General features: G+C 36.0%; 1 protein-coding gene across 1 annotated transcript in view; it reads right to left on the bottom strand.

Annotated features, from left to right (window-relative positions):
* Positions 1–15941, bottom strand: part of KCNK10 (potassium two pore domain channel subfamily K member 10) — a 135678-nt gene that overhangs the window by 65828 nt on the left and 53909 nt on the right. Inside the window, exon 2 of the mRNA XM_053689419.1 lies at positions 12552–12669. Within this exon, the coding sequence (XP_053545394.1) occupies positions 12552–12669 (118 nt within the window). The remainder of the gene's footprint in view (positions 1–12551; positions 12670–15941) is intronic.

Here is a 15941-nt window from a genome sequence, read left to right as displayed (position 1 = left end):
CTCTCACTTCTATAACCATTCTCTTTATTCTCTCTCTACTCTCTCTTTTCCTCCTCTCTTATCTCTCCTTCACAATCTCTCACTTCTATAACCATTCTCTTTATTCTCTCTCTACTCTCTCTTTTCCCCATCTCTTATCTCTCACTCTATAACCATTATCATTATTCTCTCTCTACTCTCTCTTTTCCCTCTCTCTTATCTCTCCTTCACAATCTCTCACTTCTATAACCATTCTCTTTATTCTCTCTCTAATCTCTCTTTTCCCCCTCTCGTATCTCTCACTTTTATAACCATTCTCTTTATTCTCTCTCTACTCTCTCTTTTCCCCATCTCTTATCTCTCCTTCACAATCTCTCACTTCTATAACCATTCTCTTTATTCTCTCTCCACTCTCTCTTTTCCCCCTCTCTTATCTCTCACTCTATAACCATTCTCTTTATTCTCTCTCTACTCTCTCTTTTCCCTCTCTCTTATCTCTCCTTCACAATCTCTCACTTCTATAACCATTCTCTTTATTCTCTCTCTAATCTCTCTTTTCCCCCTCTCGTATCTCTCACTTTTATAACCATTCTCTTTATTCTCTCTCTACTCTCTCTTTTCCCCATCTCTTATCTCTCCTTCACAATCTCTCACTTCTATAACCATTCTCTTTATTCTCTCTCCACTCTCTCTTTCCCCCCTCTCTTATCTCTCACTCTATAACCATTCTCTTTATTCTCTCTCTACTCTCTCTTTTCCCCCTCTCTTATCTCTCCTTCACAATCTCTCACTTCTATAACCATTCTCTTTATTCTCTCTCTACGCTCTCTTTTCCCCCTCTCTTATCTCTCACTCTATAACCATTCTCTTTATTCTCTCTCTACGCTCTCTTTTCCCCCTCTCTTATCTCTCACTCTATAACCATTCTCTTTATTCTCTCTCTACGCTCTCTTTTCCCCCTCTCTTATCTCTCACTCTATAACCATTCTCTTTATTCTCTCTCTACTCTCTCTTTTCCCCCTCTCTTATCTCTCACTCTATAACCATTCTCTTTATTCTCTCTCTACTCTCTCTTTTCCCCCTCTCTTATCTCTCCTTCACAATCTCTCACTTCTATAACCATTCTCTTTATTCTCTCTCTACGCTCTCTTTTCCCCCTCTCTTATCTCTCACTCTATAACCATTCTCTTTATTCTCTCTCTACGCTCTCTTTTCCCCCTCTCTTATCTCTCACTCTATAACCATTCTCTTTATTCTCTCTCTACGCTCTCTTTTCCCCCTCTCTTATCTCTCACTCTATAACCATTCTCTTTATTCTCTCTCTACTCTCTCTTTTCCCCCTCTCTTATCTCTCACTCTATAACCATTCTCTTTATTCTCTCTCTACGCTCTCTTTTCCCCCTCTCTTATCTCTCACTCTATAACCATTCTCTTTATTCTCTCTCTACTCTCTCTTTTCCCCCTCTCTTATCTCTCACTCTATAACCATTCTCTTTATTCTCTCTCTACTCTCTCTTTTCCCCCTCTCTTATCTCTCACTCTATAACCATTCTCTTTATTCTCTCTCTACGCTCTCTTTTCCCCCTCTCTTATCTCTCACTCTATAACCATTCTCTTTATTCTCTCTCTACTCTCTCTTTTCCCCCTCTCTTATCTCTCACTCTATAACCATTCTCTTTATTCTCTCTCCACTCTCTCTTTTCCCTCTCTCTTATCTCTCACTCTATAACCATTCTCTTTATTCTCTCTCTACTCTCTCTTTTCCCCCTCTCTTATCTCTCACTCTATAACCATTCTCTTTATTCTCTCTCCACTCTCTCTTTTCCCTCTCTCTTATCTCTTCACTTTTCTCTCTCCGCCCTCACCCTTCCACCTCACTTTCTCATTTTCCCTATTTTCTCTCTGCTGTCTGCTTATCCCTCAACTTTCTATCAACACACTCTTTTCGCTCTCTTTTTCCAATTTTTTTCTTTCACTTTTTCTTGAATTATTATTGAGAAATTTGGTACAATGGAATCCCAAAACATAAATTATTATCTAAATAAAAATGAGGAAAAAGTATTGTACAATACAGGGACATACTTAAAGGGACAGTTCACCCAAAAATTTTCTCCCCTTTAAATTATTTCCAATGATCCTTTTAACCTGCTAGAGTGTATTAAATTGGTTACAAGTAGCTCCTTTACTCCTATTTCAGCATTTGAAATAGCTGATTTAGCCTGTGGTATCGCCACCTATACTGAACAAATTAATACTGGAGTATAGGCTATTGAATAGCCTAAGTATACACAGCCAGCAGAAGAGATTACACTCTCAGTGGGATGCAGGATAATTTTCCATTGTTCTCTCTATGTATTGAGCTTTGGTATTCCAGCCAAATAAAAGATAAGGAAGCAAGTCTGTTTACACAAACTTAGAACATAATGAGAACTGATATCACCTTTAAGTTCAACCCATTGTAATAGGCTGTGGTTTCAAAGCACAAAATCAGCTACTTTATATACACAAATAAGCATGAAATCGAATTTCTCAAATATTTTATACTCTGCAGGTGGTATAACAAGTCATTTAAAATACATTAATGGAAAAACTATTTTACAGTGTACTGTCCCTTTAATAGGTCACAAAAATTAAACCTATAAGAAGCATCATATTTGAATTTTGCCTAAGGCCTAGCCAACTCTAGAGCTGCCTTTGGGTAGTAGATTATTATTTTTGAGAGTCTGGAGGTGAAAGGAGATTGAATTATAAGAATCTGGAAACCTCATCCAATGTACAGTAAGTGTTGGCACAGGCCATGTTTCTAACTGCCTTAACTTTATTATGGAAATGGTCTGCAAGCTTATTGCAGGGTGTGGCGGTGCATTGGGACATGGAATGATGAGAAAACCCTCCTGATGTTTGATCACGAAGAAGGGTAAAAAGGATAAATAATAAGTTTGTTTGGAAAGGTAAAGGGCTAAAGTTAGGTTAGTAGAATAAGCATATACTGTAGGAAGAAAGCATAGAAAACGCCTGTTTTGGGTACCATTATTGTTGTTTCATGTCTTATCTGACAAACAATGTTTGGTGCAACTGTTTCAAGTGTTGATATGAGTATAGTATTATACTTTGAAGTAACTTTGTGACAATACACTGAAAGACTCTTTCATTGCCAAGTGGTTAGGTACGTGTCCTGATTAATCACATAATAACTGAGGCCCAGATTACGAGTTTTGAGTTAGAGTCTGTGCGGTGCTAACGAGCAGTTTTCCCTCACCGCTCACTTACCTGCAGTGCTGGTATTACGGATTTTTACAAACCTGGAGTTAAAAGACAAGAAGTTCGCGTTGAGCAAAATTTTGCTCATTACCGCACTCCAATACCAGCGCTGCTTAAGTCAGCGGTGAGCTGGCCGTACGTGCTCGTGCACGATTTCCCCATAGGAATCAACGGGGAGAGCCGGCTGAAAAAAAGTCTAACACCTGCAAAAAAGCAGCATAAAACTCCTTAACGCAGCCCCATTGATTCCTATGGGAAAATAAATTTTATGTCTGTTTTATGTACACCTAACACCCTAACATGAACCCCGAGTCTAAACACCCCTAATCTTACACTTATTAACCCCTAATCTGCCACCCCCAATCTGCCACTATATTAAAGTTATTAACCCCTAAACCTAAGTCTAACCCTAAACCTAACACCCCCTAACTTAAATATAATTAAAAGAAATCAAAATAAATATTCCTATCATTAACTAAATTATTCCTATTTAAAACTAAATACTAACCTGTAAAATAAACCCTAAGCTAGCTACAATATAACTAATAGTTACATTGTAGCTAGCTTAGGTTTTATTTTTATTTTACAGGCAAGTTTGTATTAATTTTAACTAGGTAGAATAGTTATTAAATAGTTATTAACTATTTAATAACTACCTAGCTAAAATAAATACAAAAGTACCTTTAAAATAAAACCTAACCTAAGTTACAATTATACCTAACACTACACTATAAATTAATTCCCTAAATTAAATACAATTACCTAAATTAAATAAAATTAGCTAAAGTACAAAAAAAACCACACTCAATTACAGAAAATAATAAACAAATTACAAGATTTTTAAACTAATTACACCTAATCTAATCCCCCCCAAAATAAAAAAAGCCCTAAACTACACTAAATTACAAATAGCCCTTAAAGGGCCTTTTGCGGGGCATTGCCCAAAAGTAATCAGCTCTTTTACCTGTAAAAAAAATTACATATCCCCCCCCAACATTAAAACCCACCACCTACACAACCAACCCTACTCTAAAACCCACCCAATACCCCCTTAAAAAACCTAACACTAACCACTTGAAGATCACCTTACCGGGAGAAGTCTTCATCCAACCGGGCAGAAGTGGTCCTCCAGACGGGCAGAAGTCTTCATCCAGACGGCATCTTCTATCTTCATCCATCCGGCGCGGAGCGGGTCCATCTTCAAGACATCCGATGCGGAGCATCCTCTTCATCCGACAGCTAACACTGAATGAAGGTTCCTTTAAATGATTTCATCCAAGATGGCGTCCCTTCAATTCCGATTGACTGATATAATTCTATCAGTCAATCGGAATTAAGGTTTTAATAGGATGCAATCAGCCAATAGGATTGAGCTGGCATTCTATTGGCTAATTGGAACAGCCAATAGAATACCAGCTCAACCCTATTGGCTGATTGGATCAGCCATTAGGATTGAACTTCAATCCTATTAGCTGATAGCATCAGCCAATAGGATTTTTTTCTACCTTAATTCCGATTGGCTGATAGAATTCTATCAGCCAATTGGAATTGAAAGGATGCCATCTTGGATGACGTCATTTAAAGGAACCTTCATTTAGTGTTAGCCGTCGGATGAAGAGGATGTTCCCCGCCGGATGTCTTGAAGATGGACCCGCTCCGCGTGCCGGATGGATGAAGATAGATCATGCTGTCTGGATGAAGACTTCTGCCAGTCTGGAGGACCACTTCGCTCGGCTTGGATGAAGACTTCTCCTGGCTTCGTTGAGGACTTCGGCCCGGTTGGATGAAGACTTTTTAATGGGGTATTGGGTGGGTTTTAGAGTAGGGTTGGTTGTGTGGGTGGTGGGTTTTAATGTTGGGGGGATTTAGAATTTTTTTTACAGGTAAAAGAGCTGATTAATTTGGGGCAATGCCCCGCAAAATGCCCTTTTAAGGGCTTTTTGTAATTTAGTGTAGGGTAGGGCTTTTTTATTTTGTGGGGCTTTTTTATTTTGTTAGTGGGATTAGATTAGGTGTAATTAGTTTAAAAATCTTGTAATTTGTTTATTATTTTCTGTAATTTAGTGTTTGTTTGTTTTTTGTACTTTAGCTAATTTTAATTAATTGTATTTAATTTAGGGAATTAATTTAATTATAGTGTAGTGTTAGGTGTTAGTGTAACTTAGGTTAGGTTTTATTTTACAGGTCAATTTGTATTTATTTTAGCTAGGTAGTTATTAAATAGTTAATAACTATTTAATAACTATTCTACCTAGTTAAAATAAATACAAACTTGCCTGTAAAATAAAAATAAACCCTAAGATAGATACAATGTAACTATTAGTTATATTGCAGCTAGCTTAGGGTTTATTTTATAGGTAAGTATTTAGTTTTAAATAGGAATAATTTAGTTAATAATAGTAATTTTTATTTAGATTTCTTTTAATTATATTTAAGTTAGGGGGCGTTAGGGTTAGACTTAGATTTAGGGGTTAATAACTTTAGTATAGTGACGGTGACGTTGGGGGAGGCAGATTACTGGTTAATAAATGTAGGTAGATGTTGACGATGTTAGGGACGGCAGATTAGGGGTTAATAATATTTAACTAATGTTTGCAAGGCGGGAGTGCGGCAGTTTAGGGGTTAATATATTTATTATAGTGGCGGCGATGTCCAGTTCGGCAGATTGGGGGTTAAAAAAATTATTTTAGTGTTTGCGATGCGGGAGGCCTCGGTTTAAGGGTTAATAGGAAGTTTATGGGTGTTAGTGTACTTTTTAGCACTTTAGTTAAGAGTTTTATACTACGGCGTTGTAGTGTAAATTTCTTAACTACTAACTTTAGAATGTGTTACCAGTCTTGACAGGAGAGGGTCTACCGCTCACTTTTTGGCAGACTCGTAATACCGGCGCTATGCAAGTCCCATTGAAAAAAGAGGATACGCAATTTACGTAAGTGGATTTGCGGTATTTCCAAGTCTGGCCAAAAAAGTGAGCGGTGAGCCTGTACCTTCAAGACCAGCGGGCGTTAAAAAGCAGCGTTAAGACCAGCTAACGCTGCTTTTTAAGCCTAACGCAAAACTCGTAATCTAGCCGAGTTTCTCTATTTAAATTGTTGAGGTGTATAAAGTGTAATAATAAAAATGGTGGTTACACAGGGAAAAGCATTTCCTGTCTAAACGTTGCAAATATTTAAAGGAGTATCCTTATCTCCAGTCATACATAACTATAGCTTTGGCTTTGTATTGAGTACCTTTAAAGGGGTGAAACACATACTAAAAGATGTTCTTTAATGTAAAAAAAAGGATTAGGACCAATGCTGTTTAAATTATTATTGAAACTAATAAAAAAGACATATGTGTGCAACTCATCCCTAGGCAGATTGTTCGCTAGAATGATAAGTAGAACCCTCACAGTTCTATTGTTAAAAATGGAAATGCAGCCACATGAAATAAAATTGGTTTTATTTGAAACATAACTATATCTGTTTAAAAAATCTGTAATACATTTTAAAATATACTCTTTTCACAGCAAAGAAAATGTTTCTTTAATCCCTTAAAGGGACACTGAACCCATGTTTTTTAATTCATGATTCCAATAGAGCATGCAATTTTAATCAACTTTCTAATTTACTCCTATTATAAATTTTTCTTCGTTCTCTTGCTATCTTTATTTGAAAATCATGAATGTAAATCTTAGCAGCCAGCCCATTTTAGGTTCCGCACCATTGATAGTGCTTGCTTATTAGAGGCTGACATTTACCCACCAATAAGCAAGCATAACCCAGGTTCTCAACCAAAAATGGTCCGGCTCCTATGCATCACATTCCTGCTTTTTAAATAAAGATAGCAAGAGAACGAAGAAAAATTGATAATAGGAGTAAATTAGAAAGTTGCTTAAAATTGCATGCTCTATCTGAATCATTAAAGAAAAAATTTGCGGAATTTTAGAGAAAAACTTGCCCAAAGTACCAGAGCATTTTTTGCATTCTTTCTATCACTCCATTTAAATAGAAATACAGCCTTTTTTATTTTATTTACCTATCAACATTATATATATTTTGTTTAGTAGACAGCCCAAGGTATTGATCTAGGCACATTTTGGTATATTTCATGCCACCGTTTTGCCACCAAATGTTATCACATTAACAAAATCATTAACTTCACAAAGTGTGGGTTTCTCACTGTACCCTGTGGCATAGTAGCTACGTCCAATAGGCAGAAAGGATTAGAGACATGAAACACAAAGGGTCACATTACGAGTGGAGCGCTAACAGTTACATGCAATCGATAAGTGGTATATTGCAGGTGTTTGCGCGCATCAGGTTTTCCGCTCGTATTAAAAGTTGATGTTCGTTGGGTTAGCACATCCTCTGAGCTCTAGTTAACTGTTTTGCAAAACAAAAAAGTGTCACAAAACACATGAAAGATACATTTAAAAATACACTTACACTCACAATAACACCCTCTAAAATTATAAAAAAAGTTATAAGGGCTTAAAGATATGATATGGTCTCAGGTGTTAGAAAAAAGGCAGGCAAAGGGCTTTAGCATTGAGAGTCATACATATACATTTCAAAAGATGTATATGTATGTATACAGTATATATATATATATATATATATTCATATGTGTGTACAGAGGTATTTATGTATTCATATGTGTATATATATGTATTTACAGACATATATACACATATAAACACATCAATACATATGTACACATATATAGACATATACAGTGGATATAAAAAGTCTACACACCCCTGTTAAAATGTCAGGTTTCTGTGATTTAAAAAAATGAGACAAAGATAAATCATTTCAGAACTTTTTCCACCTTTAATGTGACCTATAAACTGTACAACTTAATTGAAAAACAAACTGAAATGTTTTAGGTAGAGGGAAGCAAAAATATAAAAATAAAATAATATGGTTGCATAAACTCATACTTTGTTGAAGCACCTTTTGATTTTATTACAGCACTCAGTCTTTTTGCTTATGAGTCTATCAGCATGGCACATGCCCACTCATCTTTGCAAAAACACTCCAAATCTGTCAGATTGCGAGGGCATCTCCTGTGCACAGCCCTCTTCAGATCACCCCACAGATTTTCAATCGGATTCAGGTCTGGGCTCTGGCTGGGCCATTCCAAAACTTTAATCTCCTTCTGGTGAAGCCATTCCTTTGTTGATTTGGATGTATGCTTTGGGTCGTTGTCATGCTGAAAGATGAAGTTCCTCTTCATGTTCAGCTTTCTAGCAGAAGCCTGAAGGTTTTGTGCCAATATTGTCTGGTATTTGGAACTGTTCATTATTCCCTCTACCTTGACTAAGGCCCCAGTTCAAGCTGAAGAAAAACAGCCCCAATGCATGATGCTGCCACCATCATGCTTCACTGTGGGTATGGTGTTCTTTTGGTGATGTGCAGTGTTGTTGTTGTTTTTTAATTATGGCCAAAAAGTTCAACCTTGGTTTCATCAGACCATAACACCTTTTCCCACATGCTTTTGGGAGACTTCAGATGTGTTTTTGCAAAATGTAGCCTGGCTTGGATGTTTTTCTTCGTAAGAAAAGGCTTTAGACTTGCCACTCTACCCCATAGCCCAGAAATATGAAGAATACGTGAGATTGTTGTCACATGTACCACACAGCCAGATATTCCTGCAGCTCCTTTAATGTTGCTGTAGGCCTCTTGGTAGCCTCCCAGACCAGTTTTCTTCTCGTCTTTTCATCAATTTTGGAGGGACATCCAGTTCTTAGTAATGTCACCGTTGCACCATATTTTCTTCACTTGATGATGACTGTCTTCACTGTGTTCCATGGTATATCTAATGTCTTGGAAATTCTTTTGTACCCTTCTCCTGACTGATACCTTTTAACAATGAGATCCCTCTGATGCTTTGGAAGCTCTCTGTGGACCATGGCTTTTGCTGTGGGATGCGACTAAGAAATTTTCAGGAAAGACCAACTAGAGCAGCTGAACTTTATTTGGGGTTAATCAGAGGCACTTTAAATGATGGCAAGTGTGTACTGACTCCAATTTAACATGATTTTGAATGTGATTGCTCAATTCTAATCACAGCTACATCCCCAGTAATAAGTGTGCACTTCTGCAACCATATTATTATTTTTTTTGTTTTGTTTTCTTCCCTCCACCTAAAAGATTTCAGTTTGTTTTTCAATTGATTTGTACAGTTTATAGGTCACATTAAAGGTGGAAAAAGTTCTGAAATTATTTATCTTTGTCTCATTTTTTTACATCACAGAAACCTGACATTTTAACAGGGGTGTGTAGACTTTTTATATCCACTGTATATATAATTGGAGTCCTTTGCATTTAAAAGGACACTCAAGTCTAGGAGGCCTATTTATTAAAGGTCTGTTGGACCTGATCCGACAGTGCGGATCAGGTCCGACAGACCTCGCTGAATGCGGAGAGCAATACGCTCTCCGTATTCAGCATTGCACCAGCAGCTCTTGGGAGCTGCTGGTGCAACGCTGCCCCCTGTAGATTTGAGGCCAATCAGCCACCAGCAGGGGTTGAATTGTGGCGATCTCTGTCTGCCTGCTAAGAGCAGGCGGACAGGGTTATGGTGCAGCGGTCTTTAGACCACTGCTTCATAACTGGTGTTTCTGGCTAACCTGCAGGCTCGCCAGAAACACAGGGCCTCAAGCTCCATACGGAGCTTAATAAATGGGCCTCAAAATACGATTCAGAAAGAGCAAGCCGTTTTAGGAAACTTTACAATTTACTTCTCTTATCAAATTTTGCACAGTCTTTTTATATTCACATTTTCTGAGGAACAAGATCTTACTGACCATGTTCACAAGCTCACAAGGTATACATATACTAGTCTGTGATTGGCTGACGTCTGTCACATGATAAAATAGGAGAAAAAATAAATTTGCCAGAAAAAAAATCTACTGCTTATTTGAAATTCAGAGTAGGTTTTATTGCATTGCCTTTTGTATCATGCACTTGTTAATTATGTAATTCTACTGCATTTAGTGGTCTTTTAAGTAGATAAAAACATGAAAAAAACATATTTACAAAATATTCATATTTATTAACGGTTTTAACTATGTATTTACTGTAATTATTTCACATTCAAATGTTCTTCACATAGCAGAATATGTATTTATAAATAGATATTCCTCTCTCTCTCTCTCTCTCTATATATATATATATATATGTACCGAAATAAATTGATGTGTGTGTGTGTATATATATATACAGTGAGGCCTCGGTTTACGAATTTAATTCGTTCTCCGGGTCGTTTCGTATTGCGAAAAATTCGTAAACCGAAACACGGTTTCCCATAGGAATGCATTGAAAATCAATTAATGCGTTCCGGAGGTCCGAAAAAATTCAAGTAAAGTGTCCAAAAAAGGCTCCAAAAGGCTCCAAAAGGCTTAACAACTTGCTGCAAATGGCTCCAATGTCTCCAAAAGGCTCCACAACTTGCTGCAAATGGCTCCAAAAGGCTTAACAACTTGCTGCAAATGGCTCCAAAAGGCTCAACAACTTGCTGCAAAATGGCTCCAAAACCTCTCCAACACCTCTACACTGGTACCCAAACTTCATTAATTCAATCATACTTGAGTATGCAGGGGGCACAGGGGCCACTGGTTTCGTATTGCGAAAAATATTCGTAAACCGAGGGGGGCAAACCGGCATTTTGTTTCGTATTGCGAAAAAAATTCGTAAACCGAGTCAAATTTTCTTCAAATTTCGATTTCGTAAACCGAAATTTCGTATACCGAGTCGTGCGTAAACCGGGGCCTCACTGTATATATATTGTACCAAAATACCATCAGCTATATGTAGAAATTTGTATTTATGAATAAATAGAACATATTATTTTATGGGAAGAACATTGGAATGTGAAATATTAATATGTGATCGGGTTTGCGCCAAATTTGGGTGTTTTTTCCCCCCTTTTTTTCAATTCTATGGGGGAAATACATTATGATGCGCAATATTCTAAGTTCTGCTTTTTACGCGCTTTGGGTTAGCGCACAAGAGATAACTTCTAGTACAGTTAATGCTCGAGCGGGAGCTTTAAATAGCGCTCCACTTGTAATTTGGCCCAAAATTTTTCTTTCAGATAGAGAATACAATTTTTCTAAAGTTTCCCATTTACTTCTATTATCAAATTTGCTTTGTTCCCTTATTATTCTTTGTTGAACTTTTTTTAATTGTTTTTTTTACCTTTATTGATTCATGCAGCAAAATATAAATTTATATTTACCATCTTGTTCTCTTTCCACTATAAATGACAGCTAATATGGAACTGTGGTACATCTGCTCAATTATAATTTATCAAATCCAATGCCTGTCTACGGCTTTCAAACTCATTACCTGAAACATTCCTATTTCCTATTCTGAATAGCTTTCATATCTAATGCTATGCTCATTTCACTTAATGTCTTTTTTATGTCGGTGATTCAGCCCAGTGCTCACACATCCTCCAGATCGAACACAAAATCTGGTTTATTTGCCTTATATAATTATTCACCAAATTTTTAATTATGTAAAATTAGTTTGACACTCAGTGCAACAGGAAAGCCCAAGCTTTTCAAATAATGCTTTGCACTGCAGTTACTTGTATTCCTCTTGTAAAGTTGGTGATTTTTTTTTTTAAATTCTATTAAAGGGACATTAAACACATACAGTATATATATTTTTATATATATATATATATATATATATATATATATATATATATATATATAATGTCTTTCATTACTTATTTTCCCCCTTTTCCTGTAATTCCCTTCTGAAATAGAAGACCACAATGTAAAGGCCCCTTTTTTTTTTTCTAAAACCCCGCTCCCACCAAATTTAGCCCCCAAAAACTAAAAAATAAAAAAAAAAAATTCTACAATTTATATTTTTTAATGAAATACACACCACTATATTTTGGGGGCATTTGGGCACATTTATAAAATCAACCACAGATCTGATCTCTGGTTAATTTTCTAATAGCTAATTGCTAACGCAAGCTTGCGGTAGCAATAAACAGCCACTTGTAATGTCTGATTATTTATGGCGTGCCAGTAAATGGGCAAATCACTGTCTTGTAATTTAGGCCTAAATGGGGTTTTTGATGTGAAGACATTACAATATAATGCTCAAAAAATAGCAAAGATTTTACATGATTTCTGTATATGCCAGTGAAATTTTTATTATCTGGCCCTAAGCATTGGTCAAGTCAACTTATGCCTAACTACATCCCGGATTAACCATCACTACAGAAGAATAATGATAATAATAATAATAAATATTATAGCTGCAACATACATTTTTTTATCATTTCTTTTACTGCACACTCACCAATAGTTGTAATTACCGTCCCAGCGAAGAAAAAGGCACTTCCAAGGTCCCAGTGGCTGCTGTTATTGGAGTAATTACCAATTGGATTCACACCAGCATTGTCAGCATCAATTGCTTTCTGGAGGGGAAAAAAACATGAATACATTTAATTCTCTGCATTTGAAAGATAAAAGTTAATTGTTATATTTAAATGTATTAAATAAGTTTTGGGAAATTTAGTGCACTGCATAGTGCACGTGTTCATTGGCTGACAGTGACAACGCCTAGAGCTGTAATAATGAATAGGTACATGTTGGCTTGTTCAGCACTTTAATAAAATATGCATATACAACATTTTTAATATATACATTTTTAATACAGCAAATAAAAAAATCCCTGCATTTGACAGTAACAAAAATATATATACACACATGCATGTACACACACAGTATATAGGGCTGGTTCACTTCTGTTAGACACGAAATTACAACAGATGATTAAGAAGATTAGTAGCTTTAACCCCTTAAGGACCAATGTTCTTCCCAGTTTCAATGCTTAAAAGACACAAGCAATTTTGGTATTTTTGCTCATTCTTGGTTTCACACTAATTGTCCACTCTCTAGTTAAGTCCACCTAAACATATAATGCACCTTTTTTTTTGACAGATAAACAGGCCTTTCTGGTGATACACTGGGCAAAACTTATCAAGCCCCGAAAAAATGCGATTATTTCCGCAATAGTTTGCAATGTGTGAAGTACAAAATGTCGCCAGTATTTATAAAAATTCTAGAGACATTTTTGGGGCAAAACTTTTTTGCGATGTCAAGCGATTGGCTGATCCTAGTTTTCTTGCGAAAATTTCATTTTCATTTTATCAATCTTAATTTTAGACAACGGTAAATGGTTTATTGTTTTAATCAACTGATCGTTTGTAAGAATGGTATTTCTTATATATTAAAGTTATTTTTATTTTGCCCCTTCTTTGACTCTCTTTCATTGAGGAAGGTTGCCGGTTTTTTGGAGCTTATTTTCATTCTTTTTAATACACTAATTTCAATTGCACTTAAATTAATTTTTATTTTTAAAAAAATTGTGTATACCTTTTTGTTTTTAAATTATTAATATTATTCCGGTTTTGCGCCTTGTTGTGGGCAATTTCTAACCCTAAATTAAGAAAAATACATATTTCCATTTTCCCTACAGACAAACAACAATATCGCTCTTTATTTTTCACTCCTCGCAACTTACACATTGGCGAGATTAAAAACAGTAAATATTGCATGCACCACTTTTCATAAATATATGAGAACTGCGAATATATACGGGCATTTTAAAATATCAATAGAGATTAATACAAGAATTAGGCATTTCCAGACAACTTATTTGCATATATTTAAGACTTGCGAATGGTCATGAGTAAATTTGTTCGCACATATGAAAAGTTGCGACTTTGTTGGCGCATAACCTTTCATAAATATGGTGATATAATTTGTGAGGTTTTTTTGACGACAAATGTGAGAATTTTCTTATTCTCACTTTGATAAATCTTGCCCACTATATGGCTATATAAAATAACAATAAATAGGAATTTAATACTAAAATACTGAAATGTCAAAAAATCGGGGGGGGGGGGGCATTTATTTGCAGTTTTCTTTATAACAATTTCTACAGAACTAGTGTATTTATCTAGATATTTTATTTATGTAGATAAAATTAACCAGACCTTTCACTACTCTCCGGCACAATTTAGCGTCTCATAAGTCACCATGCATTTCATGGGAAGCTCATAAGGCGGTAATCTTATAACGCAAAGAGCAATTATTATGAAAGCTTACAATAAATAATGTATGGCTCCCAGGGGTGAAGTTGAGCGGGAACACATGGGAACGGAGTTCCTGTACTATTTTTGCAGGAGGAACTAAGTTCCCTCTAGACATAGAACAGAAACGTTTCAGTAAACACTGCTGCTGCTGGTAAAAGGAGCTGAAGCAGTCTGCTTAGAGGGATAGTGAGATCCTCTAGTAATGGGTAGTAACACTTCCTACAATACACTAAATGCAAGCCTGTCAGCTGTCCTTCTGTGTGATCACCCTGCACTGTGTGGAACACATGGTGCTTACATTTCTGTGTGGCTTGCTCTGGGGTTATTTAGCACCCCTCAGCAGAAATAGGACTAATGAACTTTAAGTGGGTGAGACTCTCTGACAGAGGAGGATTCTCAGGTCCAAAAGGCAACAATTCAACCCTTCAATGTATTTAATTTGCTTTCATTAACCAAAGTGTATAGATTATATACATATAAATACAGCTAGATTACGAGTTGAGCGTTATGAGTCAAATAGCAGCGTTGTGGCCCATAACGCATCATTTTCCTTAACGCAGCCATTACAAGTCTTGTGTACTGCAAGCCTTTTAGCCTGTAACACAACGTCAGTACAGCACTCTTAAAAATTATGTTTTTTAATGGGATTCCCATAGCGCTGGTATTATGAGTTTTGCGTTCTGGCTAAAAAAAACGTTACACCCTATAACGACAAGATCTGTAACGCCATCTAAAGTCAGTAGTTATGAGTTTTACTACACTACAAATCTGTAACATAAAACTCATAACTAAAGTGTTAAAAAGTACACTTACACCCATAAACTACCTATTAACCCCTAAACTGAGGCCCTCCAGCATCGCAAACACTATAATAAACTTATTGACCCCTAATCTGCCGCTCCCGACATCACCGCCACTAATAAAATGTATTAACCCCTATTCCACCACTCCCCGACATCGTCAGCACTATGTTAAAGTTATTAACCCCTACATCGCCGCCCTCCCGCATCGCAAACACTATTTAAATATTATTACCCCCTAATCTGCTGTCCGCCTACACATGGCCCCCCAAGTTATTAAGCTCTACACCACTGCCTATATAATAAACCTATTAACCCCTAAACTGCAAGCCCCCCCACAACGAAATATACTAAATTAAACTATTAACCCCTGAACCGAAAGCCCCCACATTGAAATAAACTAAATTAAACTAGTAACCCCTAAACATAATGCCCCCTAACTTTATATTAAATTTACAATTTCCCTAGCTTAAATTAAACTAAAACTTTCCTGTCAAATTAAAAGAACTAAGTTTAAACTAACAATTAAACTAATATAATTATTAAACTAAAATTATACTAACTACCAAATTAAATAAATTAAACTACACATTAAAAAAATCCTAACACTACTCTAAAAATTACAAAGTATCTAATTACAAACAAAAAAATACTAAGTTACAAAAATTAACAAACACTAAATTACGGAAAATAATAAACGAAATTATCCAAAATAAAAAAGAATTACACCTAATCTAATAGCCCTATCAAAATAAAAAAGCCCACCCAATATAAAAAAAAACCTAGCCT

This window comes from Bombina bombina, chromosome 1 (genome assembly GCF_027579735.1).
Source record: "Bombina bombina isolate aBomBom1 chromosome 1, aBomBom1.pri, whole genome shotgun sequence".
Classification (NCBI taxonomy): domain Eukaryota; kingdom Metazoa; phylum Chordata; class Amphibia; order Anura; family Bombinatoridae; genus Bombina; species Bombina bombina.
This window is presented reverse-complemented; position numbering and strand designations above follow the sequence as displayed.